This window comes from Antedon bifida, chromosome 8 (genome assembly GCF_963402885.1).
Source record: "Antedon bifida chromosome 8, ecAntBifi1.1, whole genome shotgun sequence".
Classification (NCBI taxonomy): domain Eukaryota; kingdom Metazoa; phylum Echinodermata; class Crinoidea; order Comatulida; family Antedonidae; genus Antedon; species Antedon bifida.
In genome coordinates, this window is record NC_136233.1 from 558673 (window position 1) to 576264 (window position 17592).

Below are 17592 nucleotides of genomic sequence, written 5' to 3' on the forward strand. Positions count from 1 at the left end.
ATTCCGTACCTGCAGGCAGCATTCACTGTGTTTACAAGTCTAGAAATAAATAGATTATAAACGTAATACTGTTCTATGTGTGCATGTTCAAAGCTTGGTTCCCACTAGCGACGCAACGCAAGGACGTAACGCAATAACGACTTACGCAACGCAACACAATAACGACGTACGCAAGGACATGCCGCAACGCAATAACGACGTACGCAACGCAATAACGACGTACGCAACGCAATAACGACGTACGCAATGACATGCCGCAACGCAATAACGACGTACGCATTGCAACGACGTACGCAACGCAACGACGTACGCAACGCAACGCAACGCAAAGGACGTACGCAACGCAAGGACGTATTTTGACCAAAACATGACAGGCGACTAGAATTCGAATAATCCATCGCTTGGGATTGAGTGAGAACCCCCAGCTTTAGTAAAAATAAAAGTATTAGGCCTATAGAAACTATGAAAAAAAAATGAACCCGAGAAATGTTGTAAACCTTAGAATGATGCTGCTGTCTGTCGTACGTCTCTCTCTTCTTCCCCTCCCAAATGTTTGGGAGGGGTTTTTTTAATCATAAACCAGATGAAATTAAATGTCATTTATAGTAATCAAACCATTTGAAAAATTCGGTCGAGGACAAATAGAAGAAGATGAACCGAACTATTTTCATGATTCTAGTAGGCCTAATGTCTTTCTTTATTTCCATTCATAAACATTACAAAGCATAATAGGTACAAAGAGAAAAAAAGGAAAAAAATGGAAATTAATTTATTAACAAAATCATATAAGATAAGATATAAGATAAATCATGCAAGCAAATTGAATGCTGAATATCTATCCTGAGGCCTATATGCGCGCCTATATTAATTGATGATGATGACTTGGTGATGAAAAATGAATTGTCATTAATATAAAATGACGAAGATGGAAATAACGACACGGATGGTGCTATGTTAATGAGGGGCATGGTAGCGGTGCGTGATAAATTAAAAACTCTGATTTATGATGTGGGCCTATAGTAATGCATTTCATTGACATTCATATACAATTAATTTGTATACAATCAAATCAGTAGGCGAAATTCTGGAGATTACAGTAATTATACAGTAGTTCTCATACATCGAAAAAAACTCTATGTAGAGGGCGCTAGTACAAAATAAATTGTCTAATTCTTATTTGACGCATGCGCTTTGTAGTATTTTGTCCGTAGCAACGATCAAGAGCGAAAAAAAACATGGTAAATTTTCTGCTTTTTCTTATTAAATTTTAAATTGAATATACACTATTTTACGTCAGATAGATATTATAAAATCTAGAGTTGCAAACATATAATTTTCATTGTACTGCTGTAATTATTTTAGATGCAAATATGTATTGGCGCTAGGCCTGTCTGTCTATATTTATTTTGACTTTTGCGGTCGCTAGCCAGACTGCTGCTGTCTTCCGGGTGAGCGAGAGACTGCCTACATATAGGCCTAGCCTTTTTTTAAAAAATATTTTATTTATTGTAAACTATTAAATGCCACCTAGGCCTACATATTATTTGAATATCCGTCATCATTGGCCAACACCCACATTGATTGAGTATTTGTGTGTTCTAAAAAGTAATTAGCCCCCTACCTACACAATTTGCATTAAAAATTAAAGATGACATGGTTTTATATGTTAAATATTTTTTATTGTATTTTATTTAGTCTGAGGTTGAAGAAACTTTGAAGAGAATCCATTCCCACAAGGGAGTGGTTGGTATAATTGTTGTCAATAACGAAGGTACAGTAAACAATATGTGACATTCAATCATAGATAATGATGGCTTCCTAAACTTAAAGAAAGCATTGAAATTACTAATACTATTCATTTTTATATATTTTATTTTTATATCATCTGTCCTTACAGTAAGTATGTCAATAATTAACTGCAAAGTAATGAGAACAGTAATTACAGTATATTGAAATCTGATTACTGTAGATCCTCTCAATTTAAATGTTTTATATTGGCACAGTTGACTGTTCAGATGGGCAATTCCATCAGTAAATCATATAGTAATTAATCAGTATAATAAATATAATATTTTGTTTTTATCCTTCTTTTCTCTACTACAAAAATTATATTGTATTATGGTTTTTCTACTTTTTACAAAGGTATTCCTATCAGATCAACAATGGATAATTCAACTACTGTCCAGTATACTGGGTTGATGCACCAACTTATAGCTAAAACACGTAGTACTGTCCGAGAGATTGACCCCCAGAATGATCTGACCTTTTTAAGGGTTCGCACCAAGAAACATGAAATTATGGCTACTCCTGGTAAATACTGATAATTTAAACTATTACATACATTGGTGAAAACTAGTCTTGTTAGGATCAGAACATTCAGTTCAGAAAGTTTAGTATAGTCCCATGGGCCTACATATGAAATTTGGTGGAAATTAATGAGTGATTATACTCAAATTGCATTAATAAAATACTTGGTTTCAAATTTAGCCTAAATTTTGGGGATGAGATTATATGGCAATATGAAGTAGGCTAACTCTCACAATTATCGTCAATTTTATTACCATTTTGTTTTAAAAGAGATCACCTTTTATTCAGTTAATTAGAAAATGTTAACATACATAAGAAATAGATTAAATTATTTTAATATTTATAAAATAATATGTTATCATATGGTAGTGATGATTTATTAAAAATATGTTTTTTGTTTCTGATGTTTTGTTACAGATAAAGAATACTTTTTGATAGTCATACAAAACCCAAGCGAGGGATAAAGGAATTGTTTCCATGGAAACATTGTAAGAATCGCATGAATCTGTATATAGTACTTGAAGAGTCTTTTATTGATGCTCACATTTCAGTCAACACTAAAATGACAACAATTTAAAATCAACTTTGGACTTATTTTGCATTATTTTGTGCATGTTATTGAGTCACTTGGCTTAGCTGGCCTAGTTTAACTGAGGTACTCGAGACACTTGCTATGAGAACTACCTTTGTGACAACCTTGCATCAAGTGTCTCATGTATTTATCCCAGTTTAAAAGCACATCAAATGAAATGTGTACACGTTGCTGTTACTTGTAGTTTTAATGTAAGTTATTATATATATATATTGAACAAAGTTAGCCATCATATAAAATGTCATTACATTTTGGATTTGTTTATTCTATTGAATCCTATATTTAAGTCATTTTGAATATTATACTGTAACACAACATGTTGTATTTAATATATATACTCTCTACAATAACTCTCTAAAAAATTCAATATTGTTTGTCTTGATTATTTTATTCCTTTCAGTAATTATTTATGAGAAAAATAAATACACTTTGATGGCTAAAGATAGTAATTTAGTTTTCATTATTTTCACGCTTAGATGTTGAGAAAAAACTGTAACTATCATGGTTTATTTCAGAATTCACTTATGTACTGATTATAGCATGTGTGTAATTGACATTTACAAAACTGGAAAACATTAATGTTACTCCTTGTAATTCCTGGACCCCGCCCTAAAATGACATATTGCCTAATATGGAAGGAAATTATTGACACCATATTGAAAAGTTTGCAACGAATATCCACTTTGTTTGTATTAATTATCTGTATCCCGAGTTTCCTCAACAACGTTACAGAATGTTAAATCAATGTATTCTTTATGGATTTTACATCGATGTACAACAGAGATGCTTTCACACGCACCTAGGAAGGTAACAAATTATTTGTAATACTTTGCTTATATTACGTAGTACAGTACAGTAGTGTGAATCCGGTGTTAGATATTCTACAACAGCGCCACCAAGCATTTTGTCTTGTTTTGGTTTTTAGCGCAGCAGCTCTCTCTCCCAGACTTCTATGCCTGGATTTGTCACAATCGATGATTAAAAAACTCCAGTATTTTAATGTAGTCTTTTCAGTATCATTAGTTTTTGGGTACACCAGCAATCTAATATGGCAGTCTTCTTGTTTAATGGTAAGTAATAAAACTATGAATTACAATTCTCCGTAAATGCTGTATCCAATATATTGCTAGGCCTAGGCTGCACGACGTTGAGGTGTAGGCAGGCCTAGAGAGTGAATCATTCATTTTCCAACGTGTACAGATAGTCCAGGGTAGCCTAGTATGTATATTCCTGTATTGTACTGTCTAGGTTAGCAGCCTAGCTAGTTCATGTCAGGTAGGCGGACATTAAGTACCGTTTTAAAGCTAGCTAGGCTTTTCTGCCTCGAAACCAAGTCGCCTATCTATTTTGTTTGTACACAAACATTGACATTTTGATTTGATTGTATTCCTTGCATTGGCATTATTATTGTTATTTACTTGTTTTTAGCTAGGTGGCCTTGACTACTAAGCCTAATTAATATTATAAAGTATTTAATTTTTACTGATAGTATTTTTTTCTTTTTGTTGCATAATTAATTAAAGTCAGAACTTAACTACTTACTGAAATACTACTGACACTGTGGCATCTATCCTCTAAAAAAGTAATGTACACATTTTATTTAACATGCAATTCTAGCCACAAAAAGTAGGACTTTCTCCTTATAAAGTGATGCACAGCATGCATTCAAATTATCTCATGCTAAAAATACCAAATCTAATTTATAAGCGACTTAACCTGGTTCAAATTAGATTTTATATTGTGACACCGAAGATGTTAAGATGCTGGCTAGTTCTCACAACAGGATATTTATCAGCTCCAACTATCAAGAATTTATCCTCCGGGTAGTAAACAGTTAGTCTGGTATATTTTTAGTGTAAAGTTTAGTGGCTAGGGTTAAGGGACCTTTTTTTAAAATATAAATAGTGTGTGTAGTAAAAATAATAATATAAATAAACACAGGCCTGTTCCTTTTTTTCAAATCTGACTAAAGCTCTATCTACACTGTCCAACTATTTTGACAAAAAAGGTGTGATGTGTCCAAATATGGTAGTGATATGCCCAAATATGTTAGTGATATGACATCATCATGTCCATATATGAGCACATCACATTTTTTGTCACATAAAGTTTAATAGTGTAGACAGAGCTTTTGTTTAAGCATCTTCAGTCGGATCACAGTAACTGATTGATAACCTTAAAGCTTTTAAAATAGTCTACAGTTAGTAAAAATAATAAGAAAACAAACTTGGCTATCATCAGCTTATTCCATTGAAGACTATTTTAAAGGTTAATCAGCTTTAGTATATTGTTTGTGTTTTGATTGTGCTATTTTAGTGTATAGTATAAGTTATTTTGGGTATATTCTATTTAAAGTCTTTATTTGTTTTGTGTGATGTATCGAGAAAGATCTTTTGATTTTGTTAAATTATAGTGTACTTTGTGTTTATACTTTCCAAATCTGATGATAATCTTTTGTTTACATTCAATGTGACTTTATTTTGTCAAAATAATTTATTTTTATCCACTCTGCAGACTTTATGTTATTCGTTAGTAAAATAAAATCAATAAATATTCAATTAAACATTTGTTTTGCCCAAAATCAAACATTAACAAATAAAACAACAAAAATGTATCATTTGGTTGAGGGACGACATAGAGACTCATTGACAAATTAATTCTACAAGAAGTTAAATTTCGGGTCAAAACTATGTCACCTTTCCTTTATAAATAAAAGGTACCTATTTTTTCCAAAATTACACCTCGGCAAACATTTGCTAGATTTGAAATTTTCAACTATTAATGTTAGTGCGATGGTACTTTCTATACCATCACCAATTGGTTTAAAATTCCTAACTTCATCTGACTAGCCCTAAAGCCTTTAAAACTCAAATTCTTGGAAAATGTACTGTATTTGCTTCCCAAATATGTATGGTGGGCAAAAGACGACAAAAATAGAGAGGACATGATGAGTATCTCTGTAAACTGTGGATATTACTAGAGAGTACAATGTTTGAGTCTCAATTCCTAGTCAGTTAACAAACTAAAACTGTAAGCTTAGTTCCCACTTAAACCCAACGAATCAATGTAAGTACGACACAAGTGAGTTGACCAATCACAAGTAACAGTTTAAATGATCTTTCGCATCATGATTGGTCAACTCACTTCCAAGCTTACTGTACATCAATTCATCTGAATATCGTATTCCAAGAATTTATAGTGTTCAAATATTAATTCTTACCAAGATGACATCTATAAAATTATCATTTTTGATCAAAGTACAACTGATTAGAGGAAATCATAAAAAAAAAAAACAATATTTTTTCAAGCCATACACATTAATTTGGTTCAAGTACGCAATTCATTATGTATTAAAGTTCTATTATAAGAACTTTTGTTAGAAAAATAGATGAGTTTTTATTCAGTGAGAAATGATTTGCGTCAGATACAGGTTAAATGTCTATGAGGAATTGTGAAGGACTCCTACCATGACAAAATGTAGTAAAAGTACTGCACAAGTCTCTTACTAATTGTTGTTTACAGACTTTACACATACTATATTGTAGTCACATACAATATTACATTAAAAAAAGCATTTTTTCACTTTAAAAAAAAGCATTTTTCACAAAAAAAAAAAGAAGAGCATTAACTCGGACTGTTGGTTAATCTGAATTTCAAGTTTAATAGCACACAAAGTTTTGTATTTGCGTTTTTGGCTATTAATATTATACCATTATATAATGGTGGCGGTAATGTATAGTGGACATTCCCATAACAGAAGGAGACAAGAATTGTATAATAAAAATATGCTTAATATACATATTATTAGTATTACAGTACTGTACATTATTATTAAATAAATTACCCGATTCTAAGTGCTTTATCTCAGTAACTTCATATAAGCTTGTGATTGGTCAAATAACTTGCATACAGTAGTGGAAACCAAGCATTATTCGTTTTACATAAGCCTTAGAAAAAATAACTTGTTTTAATACTTCACCTTTTAGAAATTGCGTCATTTGGATATTTTAAACTCTATGGGTACTGTATGACGTGAAAAATCAGCAAATAAAGATATTATATAACAAAACATGACATTAAATAAATACTGTAGTAAAATCTTGTGAATAAGAAAATAGATAAAAATTGTAGAGATGTTATCATTGATAAAAATCCATTTTGAAGAAGGAACCTCTGTGATAAGTAGATGAGCAGATAAACATTCATGAGAAGTGGGTGTCATTCACACCAACTCATTCCAAATTCTGTATAAAATGTATGTGTAATCAAAAAACATAACACATCCTTAGTTTTCTGAGATTGCCGGACGAAATCTGTGCTCAGCGGACCTTGAATTGAATTGTAGGATCGAAAATTTCCTCAAATTTGATTTCCTCAATGATGTGTACCTGTAACTATGGAAACTGGCGATAATGAATCCATAGATTAACTGTCTTTTTTCTTTAAAGCATGCAATGCTGATTTTCATACATTGTTCAAAATCAAAGCCAAATTGTTTCTTAAGCTCTGACTACCCTATCAAACTAGTTTGACAAAAAAAGTGTGATGTGCCTAAATATGGTAGTAATATGCCTAAATATGGTAGTGATATGATGTCATCATGTCCACATATTATTGGCACATCACATTTTTTTGTCACATAAAGTTTGATAGTGTATACAAGGCTTTAATAAAAAATGTTATTCATTGATACAGTATTTACAGTTTTCACTCGGCAATACAAAATAGTTTAGAGGTTCTTGCATGAAATTTTGCGTGGTCTTTTTAAGAGGGCTTACACACACCTACAGTTAAAAGCATTGAACAATAGTATTGTGAAGCCAACTTGCCCTTAGAAAATTCACCAATTATAAATGCAAAAACTATTTATAGATACTGACATCATCATACAATTGAGAATTTTGATTGTGGCTTGAATGATAAGCGGAAAATTGTCTTTGATGTATCACTGTCATATCTCAACAATACTTATTAGTTGAAATGAATTACGACAGTCATACACCATCAAAACCACTAACAGCAGGCAGCAGGTATAGATCTCCTAAGCGGTATGGTTCAGGTAAATTGTAGTAAAGTACGTACTTGACTGAAGGTGTTAAGTTAGTGTGCGTGTGTGTGTGTGCTAAACATCCTGGACAAAGTCTATATTTTTAAAGCTTAGTGCAAAGTTCATGTTTAACACATGCCGAGTCTATTATGTGTTTGTTCAAAAATTAAAGTGTGCAAACTTTTTATCAAAATCTTTCTTTTATTTGATTGTTGATTTTCAAATTTTCAAAAGAATGTTTTAATTTAGGATGTTCATTTAAGCAGATTATGCGGTCAAATATTTTGACAAAGGAAAATCTTGTCTTTCTTTCAAAATGGTAAGAAAACATGTTCTTGAGTTTTTGTTGGGATTTACACCCAAGTTTAAAGACTGGTAAATTTTAATGAAATTGATATTGTAAAATATGAGCTCTGTGTAGTATGTTGTTATTGAATCAACATTCTAAGTATAGAGTACTAGTATTATTAATAATGATATTAATTATGCATGCAATGTTGTGCCATCGATTAATTGTGATTTTTTAACATGCAATGTACTACCACAAAGTTCTATGACATAGTGCATCTTTAGATTATTTCCATAACATCAGAAATTACGAAAAATTTTACAAAACAGTTTCCTATGATTTCAATATTTGGTTGTTCATATTGATAAATCTCCTACCTATTATTTTATAATAGTAATAAAAAAATATAGAATCTATGTTATTCCTTATGACCATTTACGCACAATGCGCAGTGGACGGGCGGTTCCGCTCAGGATAGAAACAGATTCTACGTGGTACAACTACATGCTATGCGGTTGTCCGCTTACCGTCTGTGTAAATGGCCTTTACAAAGAATATGATTGTGGCAGCAACAACATCATTACTGTACAATAATAATATTTCTTGGAATAAGACTGGCAAATGTTAGCTTACTAATTAACATATTTATTTTCTTTTAGTCTTGAAATCCTTGTGTGACAGCTCATTAGTGAAATGTCAACTCGCGGCATTCTGGATAAAAATTAACCTTTCTTTAAACGAGCTAATTAATTGACTTTTAAGACTGAGATCCATAAATTATTTGTTTTGCAGATTCTTATACAATATGTGGCTGTATTACGGACTAGTAACAAGATTATCAATGACATTTATATTTTATACAACCCACATTTGATAAATACAGAATTGATCACAATCAAAGAATCTCTTTCTCATCTAAAGCTCTGTCTACACTATTTTTTTTTATATAGTTTGAAAAAAAAATGGTGATGTGCCCAAATATGGTAGTGATACTGTATGCCCAAATATGGTAGTGATATGACATTATCATGTCCATATATGGGCACAACACATTCTGTTGTCACAAAAAGTTTGATAGTGTAGACAGAGCTTTAGTATTAGTTTCAGAATCAAGTGGATCGAAGCTAGATGAAAATATTTCATTAGAAAGATATACTGTAGTTAGCATCATGTGAATGTTTTAGCTAAAATAACAGGGGCATATTGAGAAAGATGAAAGGCCTTTAAAATATGGCACCATGCAAAACAGCGTTCTCTTGTTGTTTTTATTTCGTTTATTTATTCGACCAGCATAAAATCAATACAATATATTAATATATAAAAAAGATGAAAAAAGGCTGGGCAGTGGCAGCTTAAGCAAAATACATCGAATGAGTCAGCTACCCCTCTATAGTAATAATAATGTATTCACGTTTTCTAGGAAAACCTGTAGTATATTTTTATGAACCTTCTGCTTCTCTGGAGGAATTATTTATTTTGTTAATACCCTGGGAATTTTTATTTGTACAGAGCAAAATAGAATCGTAACCTAATAATAATACTTAGTCTTCTACTCTTAAAAATTATGTAAGCATGAAAATTTAACTACTTTAGTTTTATATCCCCAGGTGGGCTACCCCCTGCTTGTTGTATTGGAATCAAGCATAACATGGAATTACTTTCTTTAGTGAAAATTTGTTTTGGCTATTGGGGGCTATTACCAAAAACCAACAATAGTGGAGTATAGCAATATGAAAGTATTAATCTTAATGACAAATTTAATTTGATATGATAATAATTTAATTATTTTGTCAGTTATGTCTTAAACAATATTTTTTTAGTGTCAAATACAAACTAAAACTTAAAGATATTTATTTATGAGGTAATGTTAATATTGTGAAGAACACATTTTAAACCCATTTATTCTTTTAAGACCCTGCCGTTTCCTTGTAAAAACCATTTATTTGTTCCTTTTTATTTCAGTCGCCTGGTTAAAGATAATTAATAATAAGTAATCCATTTTGATGGGCTTGTAAAACTTTAATGCATTTACAGAAAACATAATTTTATGAATTTTATGAATTATTCATTACTATTCATAATGTAAACATAGTATACTGTATATATTACATACAGTATTTACATGAATAATTTGTGTTACCATAACAACCTTCTCCCAGGTAATATAATTACTGTACACGCAATATTTATTTAAATTTCTTGATGTTTTTAATCTCTCCTTTTGGTTTTTTTTTTCGTAGAAATGTAGCATATAAAATGATCTGCCTCCTTGCCAGACAATGACCTCTTCACCTAAGAAAGATACTGCTTCATTTGCGGAGGTGACCGTAATCGACTCGCAATACAACCATTTCCGAGACTATGTTGACATCATACGAGTTTACAAATGCAAGCTGTGTCCGTTCTGCAGCCCTCTGGAACATGTCATCACCAGTCACATGTCAAAGGAGCACTTCCCTCGAAGATGCTTTCTGTGCAAGCAGTGTTTGTTCGTTTTCGAGAGTCGTGAGCAGTTGATAGAGCATATCGAAGCCGGGCACGGTACACAGACATTGAATTGTAGTTTTGGTGAACAGACTCCTCTCGGTAGCCCGACTCAAACGTTGCGTCTGAGTGGTGTATATCAAGGAGATGAGAGAACGGGGAAGAGATCGTTGGATGATGGCGGTGTTAACGGACAATCAGTTACCTCTAGTACAAGCAACCTTGCAAACATTCCTGATGAGTCTGCAGCAACATCTAATCAAACAAATCAAAATGTGAGTTTAAGATGAATTTGAATTTATTATTTATTTATACTGGGTGACCTCTTCAGTCAAAGACTGGTCTCCCAGAGGTCCCAGTTAAAAGATGAAATCAGTACTAGCCCTGATTTTGAATTACAATGCAAATGATACTAGCCCTGATTTGATTTAATTCATTTCAATACCAACCATACCATACATAAACAAAAACAGATAAAAACAAAATAAAAAACACATTTTGTATGGTACTGTATGATAGCCCTCTAAAGGGTACAACATGAGGCGTCCCTGATTTTAAATTACAATGCAAATGATACTCAGCATACTATAAGTCTAGGTCCTTATTTGGAAGCAGTGTGACAGTATTTAGATTCTTATTTGGAGGCAAACTAAGTAGCTCTTTATGAGAAGCGTGATTTCATGTTTTTTTTTGCATCCAAACTGTAAAATCCTTTAGATCCCATGAGAGAGCGGCTAAGCATACCGTTTCTATAGTAGTAAATTCAATGCAGGACCATTATAGTAACAGTTTTACTAGCTATTAGCGGTCTAGCGTTTGACTTTAAAAGCTTTACATGCAACATTCGTAATGCTCATGTTATGTTGTCCTTCAGATCTGACATTTTGTTTAAATTTAATTGTAAATTCATTTAATAAAAAATAGATTTAGATTTTTAAAAAGATTGGTTTTTTTTAAAAGTAAATCATACAAGTTAAAGTTCAAAAAATAGTTTCACCCTATTACTAGCTTCAGAAAAACCAGAACATACATTCCACCTATGGAGAAATTATTCAGTTTTTATTTATCACAAATTGTATTTTTCCAAATTTGTTTGTTATAATCCAGATAGCATGATGCAATTCCTAAGAAATACATTTCTTTTCAATTTTCCTTGATATGGTTAATACACCTGAACTATAGCTATAATAGTTTTCTTAGCTAGACAAATCAAATTGCTTTAATTCCAATTAAAGTACACCTACTACTTTCATTCAAAGGTTATGTCCTTAAAAGGGACTTCCCCGTTTATCCCCATACAAGCTATGACATCATTTTCTGATTTGTATTGTGTGAAAAAATCATGACAAACCCTTCTCTTTACATTTCACACTATAGCTTCTAAATCATAATGATTTGTGAAAAAGAGTTTTTACCACATTTTGAGGTTATCCAGAGGTGGGGTTCACTATTTTGGGTTAAATTTAATCTTATTGAAAATCAAATTGAAAAACTTTGAAATGGCTACAGTAGATGAAATCTAAATATTTCCTAAAGTAATTGCATTCATTCATTCATAAGTGGAAAATTACTTCCATTTCTTGTCATTTGCATAAAATATACATATCAATTTCAAGATTTCCTGATTATAAACAGAATAATGTTTATACCTACAATTGTATCATGAACTTTAAATGGCAGTAATGGAAATATATAAAATATTATTTCCACTTTTATTGTCCAAATTCTACAAGAATAGGCAATCACTCAACAATGATAAGTTTTTGCTGAAAAAAGTTTAAGCACATTTATGTATCATGTAACTACGATATAACAAAATATTTTTTAAAAAACTGAATTACTGTCTCTTTTAAAACTTGTTCACATGTTTATTTTTAGGATGGTCCACTTTCAAGTCCGGGTGAAAATGAGATAGTTCTCCGCAGACCACCGTCGCCGCCGCAACCCGTGTCACAAAACTCTCCACCAAACTACTGTACCAGTAGCAGTCAAGAAACTAAAGGTAGGAACACTGATAAATCTAACTCTGGACAACTTATGGGCTTGGGTGTACGAAAGATGTTACAGCGACGACACAGTCTTGGTGGTAGTCATCCTGCTTCTGAGCTGCGAATGGGCTTCTTCGGCAAAGCTGTTAAAACGGAACCAGTCAGCCCAAAAGAATCTTCAACTATTCCTACTCGGGAGGAAGTCAGACCTGGGAATAAGGACATTGCATCAGCAGATAGTTTAACTGACTCCAATGAGAGGGAGTCAACGTCTAGAAGCAGTATGGTATCTTGTCCAGATGATTTAAAAACAAACGAAAGCGAAATTCACATTGCACTACCCGTCCAACGGGATGTCGCTGTTGTTAGAGGAATCCCTTTCCGACCAGAAGCAACGGAAAATGTTAAAAATGATAAATTCCAAGATGGTATGGAAGTTGAAATACGGGAGAGAAGAGGTGCCGCATCACCTTGTGAGGAGCAGCAGCAGCAACCAAGAAATTCAACTGATTTTATATTTAATGATACAGTTTCAAAGTTGCAAACACTCCCTAAGGCCGTGTCAGCTCTGGAACTTGGAACAAGCACAGACCTGATAACAAATACAAAGCTTGATACAAGAAATGACTCAAAATTGTACCAAAGAGATAAACCGCCATCATCATTAAGAGATATAGTTAGTCATGTTATGGAAAAACATCGGCATAATAATGAAACTGCACGGCGACCAGCCCCAATTCCATCTCAACGATCGGTTGATTTCTCAGGACAGTTACCTGGAGTAGATTACCATGGGCCTATAAAGACTAGGCCTAGAAGTTACAGCATCACTGAAGGAGAAATACCCAGCTTCCATAACCAACACATTGAAACGTTAGATAATTCTAAAGAAGGATTAAGGGATGAATTTCACGGACATTCAACCGACTTAAAACAGTATGGTCAAGCTGGACGTCCTCCAACCGGTGCAATGCCACTCTGGTATCCCTACCATCAACAAACACCAGAGCGAGACCAAGAGAAGATACCAAGAATGGTGCCTTGGCCTTTTCCGGGGCACTTTCCCCACGTTAATCCATCTCTGACCTCTGCTAATGTTTCCACACCAAAGCCACCGGAGGAGTCTGTTTTATACCGCTACTTACGTAATAATCCTCACATGAAACGCCGAAGGAATTCTATCGGAGTCATGAATCCAGTAGAAGCAAACAGAATGAGTCTGCCGTGGCCAACTCAGATACCTTCGAATGAGATGGTCGCAAGATTCGGACCTGTAGCACAAACTCACATGCCATGGGGAACAATACCAGGATTTATGCATGGGTATGGACTTGGAGATAAGGTGCATTCACCTAATGCGATAGCTAAACACGGTAGTCAAGTTTCACCAAACAGGTTTGGGGAATATTTAGCAGATATGGAGCGGAAAGAAGGTAATCAGTCAAACAATTCAGACCAGACCAGCAGCGAAGGAACTCAAGATTTAGCTCAGGTTGATGACATCACTAGACAAGTGAATAGTGCCATTCGTAGCACCGGAGGATTTTATACTGAACAAAATGTAGATGATGGCGGCAACGACTACGATGTTGATGATGAGGAAAGCAGATCGGATGACGGTCGGAAACGCAGTAGGAAAAGCACGTTCAATATTTATCGGGAAATTCCGGAGAGGAAACGTAAGCTTGATAGAGTTGAGGAGGAGAAGATAAAAAAGAGTTATAATGCTGATGGTAGCTTTGATTACTTTACACTGACAGGGTGGAAAGCGTATAAATGTGAGCTGTGCAAGAAACGACGATTTAAAACAGCGTCGGAGTTAGAAGATCACAAACGATTAAAACATTCAGGGGACTTGAACCAAAAATCACGTAAACTAGTCTTTCATGCGGTTCACGTTGATGAAAATGAATTTGATGAATCAACCTGATGAAACATTAAAGTGTTTAGTTTTGTTCTTGAAGAAATTTCTGTGAAGAGAATACGTAAAGGAACTATAGGAAGCGGCAGATACAGTAGATGAAGAGTACAGTCAAAATTGTTTAGAATTGGCGAAACTTTTAGAGGAAATATGTCGAAAAGAAGAAAAGTATTTTTTGTAGAAACGTAACGAAATTTGAGATGATTTTATGTATAAAAGATTACATGTAAATTATGTAAAATGTAGATGATAATTTGTGTAGTATGTTTTGAGAGCAGTTTTCTTTTTTCAATGCAGCTGTTTGCCAATGTCTGCCATACCAAATATGTGGATTTTTTTAATCCAAAAAGTTTGTAAACATATTTTGAACTGAATGTAAAATAAGATGCTATGCTTTAATGTTCAAACATTTGGTTTGAGCAAATGTTTTTTTTATGTGAACGAGCGAGTGTGAACAGATAGTAGAAGTTTGGCTTACTGTGTTGTAGTAGGTTGTTGCGTACAAAGTTGTTTACTGTAAAACCAATATAGCACAAGTACTTTTTGTATTAGGTCTTAAATACCTTAAATGCATCCAATCCAATATTGATTTTAAATCATTTTTAAAACTGATTTAATGATATCATTTTTAATAGTGATCCTATACATTTGATATGATAGTATTATACTATAAAATAATAAAGAGGCTGTGTAAAGATTCACAAATGTGGGTTTAGACGATTCTTTTTCAGAATGAAGATATTGTTATTAGTATGTTGCTATTCTATCAGTGAGGTACTTATATTTGTTAAAGTCTTGATAATCTTATATAGGAGGACCCAGTCTCTTTATAAAAGTAAGCACTGTGACTACATATTTGTACAGTAAATTATACTTTAATCTGTTCCTCATATTCCAGTTCAAAATCAATATTAAATAGATTTCATGTCATTTCTTCCATTGTCATATTAATTAAAAATGTCATGATGTAACACCTGGCCTAGAAACTAATTTAACTTGTGATATTCTGATATGTGTATGCTATGAATTTTGATTGTTACCGGAATTCATTATTTTAAAAGTTTACTGAAATATTTGTGTACTGAAGTAAATTCATTTATTAGACTCAAACTCAAGGAATTGAAATATGTGTTTATACCTGCCCTTTTCAACAAATCTAAAAACAAATATTATATTGTAACTCACGAGGTACTGTACTATTTGGAAAACAGACTGATGCTTTCTGATTTTTGAACGAGAATTATTTTAACAAGAGTGACTAAAATCCAAGAAACAGACCGATGTCTTCTGTGCTGAGGATGTACACAAGGCTTAGGCCATGAGGTTGAGAGAAATCCTGGTACTGTGAGGCAGAAGGGGACTTTAAGCAAGTGTCTGTAGAAACTAAGCTTGGTTAAAACCAGCGTAAAGTTTGGGAATATTTGTTTTATTGTTTTAATTGTCGCTGTATTTCAAGTGTAATATTTTAGATTATTTTGTGTCCTGTAATTTGTATATATCAGCTGATTTGTGGGTTGATGGGTACAGGATAAGTACAGGATAAAATGAAGAAGGTGATGTGTCAAAGGTCACTGAATTTATTTTGGTCTTAAAATTTACTGAGTCATCAGCTACAGTATATTGACCAAGAAACGGCTATAGAATTGTAATAAAGTTGTATGTCAGATACCGGCTTAGTAGTTACAGAATTTTATATCTAGATATAAAAAAAAACTCAGTTGTTACATAGAGGTATAATAAAATTATTTTGTACCTCCATACTTGATCCAACATGGGTTTGGTGAAAGTGAAATTGTACCGGTTTATGGTGATACAGACTGACAATTTAGAATGAACTTGTGTTTGTCGAATATTTTGTAGGAATGTAATATTCCGTAAAGATGGCTTCCTAGAAAAGTTATAGCAGAGGTTAAGTGACTGTTGAGCCACAAACAGCAAATGGTGAACATTCCATATAAAACAAGAGAACTCGGAATCACTATCAATATTGGGTTCTTTATGTATTTTAATGTAACACTTAAGTGTCAAAAATATTATTACAAATTTATCATAATACATTTCTGGAAATCGTTTTACAATTTTTAAAGTAATTTGTCAGCTGCCGCTCTTTGATGGATTTCTTTTAAAGTTTTTCCAACTTTAGAAGTCCTTGATTGACTGTTTAAGGTGGTGTCGTAGATAATTATAGTTTATCAAAAAGCTCAAGTCCTAATTCTACTATGTTGTCAGAAGTTCGGTATTAGCAAAATCACCCCTTTAACACTTCGGTGTCAATCAATCTTACGGAAGTTAGAAAAAACTCTCAAAGAAGTCCGTCAAAACCGACAGCTGATGGTTATAAATACATTTTAAAAATGTACCATTATTTTTTTTAACACAGTGCATTTGATTTGTTGTGTATAATCGTCAGATATTTAAAAATATGTATTATATGCAAGTGAAACTTTTTGTGTCACTAAAACATATTCGGTCTTAAATTGGTGTAAAAATATTTAGTATTGAGTACAGTCACCTATACCCAATAAAAGTCAATTTTAATATAATATGTTGATTGTATTTTAAAAAATGAATTCAAATTATAAAAGAATACATATTTTAACCCAAAGAATTGTAAGAAAAGAATATAATTATTTTTATGAAAAGGGTTTTACAGAATGTTTTGGGGTTTACCATAATGTGTAAAATATTTTACAAAAGTTGTATACATTTGTTATGTACAGGTGGATATTATGCAAATAAAGCTTGCTACTTACACAGTATGCAGGTGTTTCATTACTTTGTAAATTTCAGTGTTTACCTAAACTCAAAACCTTGTTCACGTCAAAGCAAATTCTCAATTTTTGGCAAACATACAATTATTAAAAAAAAGATTGCACTTCAAAGAAAGTATTTGATTTCACAAAATTCTCTGTACTATGTCTCCACATATGACATATGTCCAGTATGATAGGCAAGTTCTATAAT

General features: G+C 32.7%; 2 protein-coding genes across 2 annotated transcripts; both read left to right on the forward strand.

The window, feature by feature from the left end:
* Positions 1-1181: 1181 nt before the first annotated feature.
* LOC144849522 (dynein light chain roadblock-type 2-like) lies at positions 1182-3340 on the forward strand. The gene is made up of 4 exons (XM_078706455.1): positions 1182-1238; positions 1696-1771; positions 2143-2310; positions 2725-3340. The coding sequence occupies exons 1-4, from the start codon at positions 1236-1238 to the stop codon at positions 2769-2771; spliced, it is 294 nt and encodes a 97-aa protein (XP_078562581.1). The 5' UTR covers positions 1182-1235; the 3' UTR covers positions 2772-3340.
* Positions 3341-3853: 513 nt separating this feature from the next.
* On the forward strand, positions 3854-17387 carry LOC144850074 (uncharacterized). Its single transcript, XM_078707263.1, has 3 exons — positions 3854-3969; positions 10476-10994; positions 12598-17387. The coding sequence occupies exons 2-3, from the start codon at positions 10515-10517 to the stop codon at positions 14635-14637; spliced, it is 2520 nt and encodes an 839-aa protein (XP_078563389.1). The 5' UTR covers positions 3854-3969; positions 10476-10514; the 3' UTR covers positions 14638-17387.
* The last annotated feature ends 205 nt before the right edge of the window (positions 17388-17592 follow it).

Bases quoted from the DNA above. Each gene is read 5' to 3' on its own strand.
- LOC144849522 (XM_078706455.1), top strand. The intron at 1,772-2,142 runs GTACAGTAAACA...CTTTTTACAAAG, and splicing joins AATTGTTGTCAATAACGAAG to GTATTCCTATCAGATCAACA. The intron at 2,311-2,724 runs GTAAATACTGAT...GTTTTGTTACAG, and splicing joins TGAAATTATGGCTACTCCTG to ATAAAGAATACTTTTTGATA.
- LOC144850074 (XM_078707263.1), top strand. From the start codon at position 10,515: ATGACCTCTTCACCTAAGAAAGATACTGCTTCATTTGCGGAGGTGACC. The intron at 10,995-12,597 runs GTGAGTTTAAGA...GTTTATTTTTAG, and splicing joins CTAATCAAACAAATCAAAAT to GATGGTCCACTTTCAAGTCC.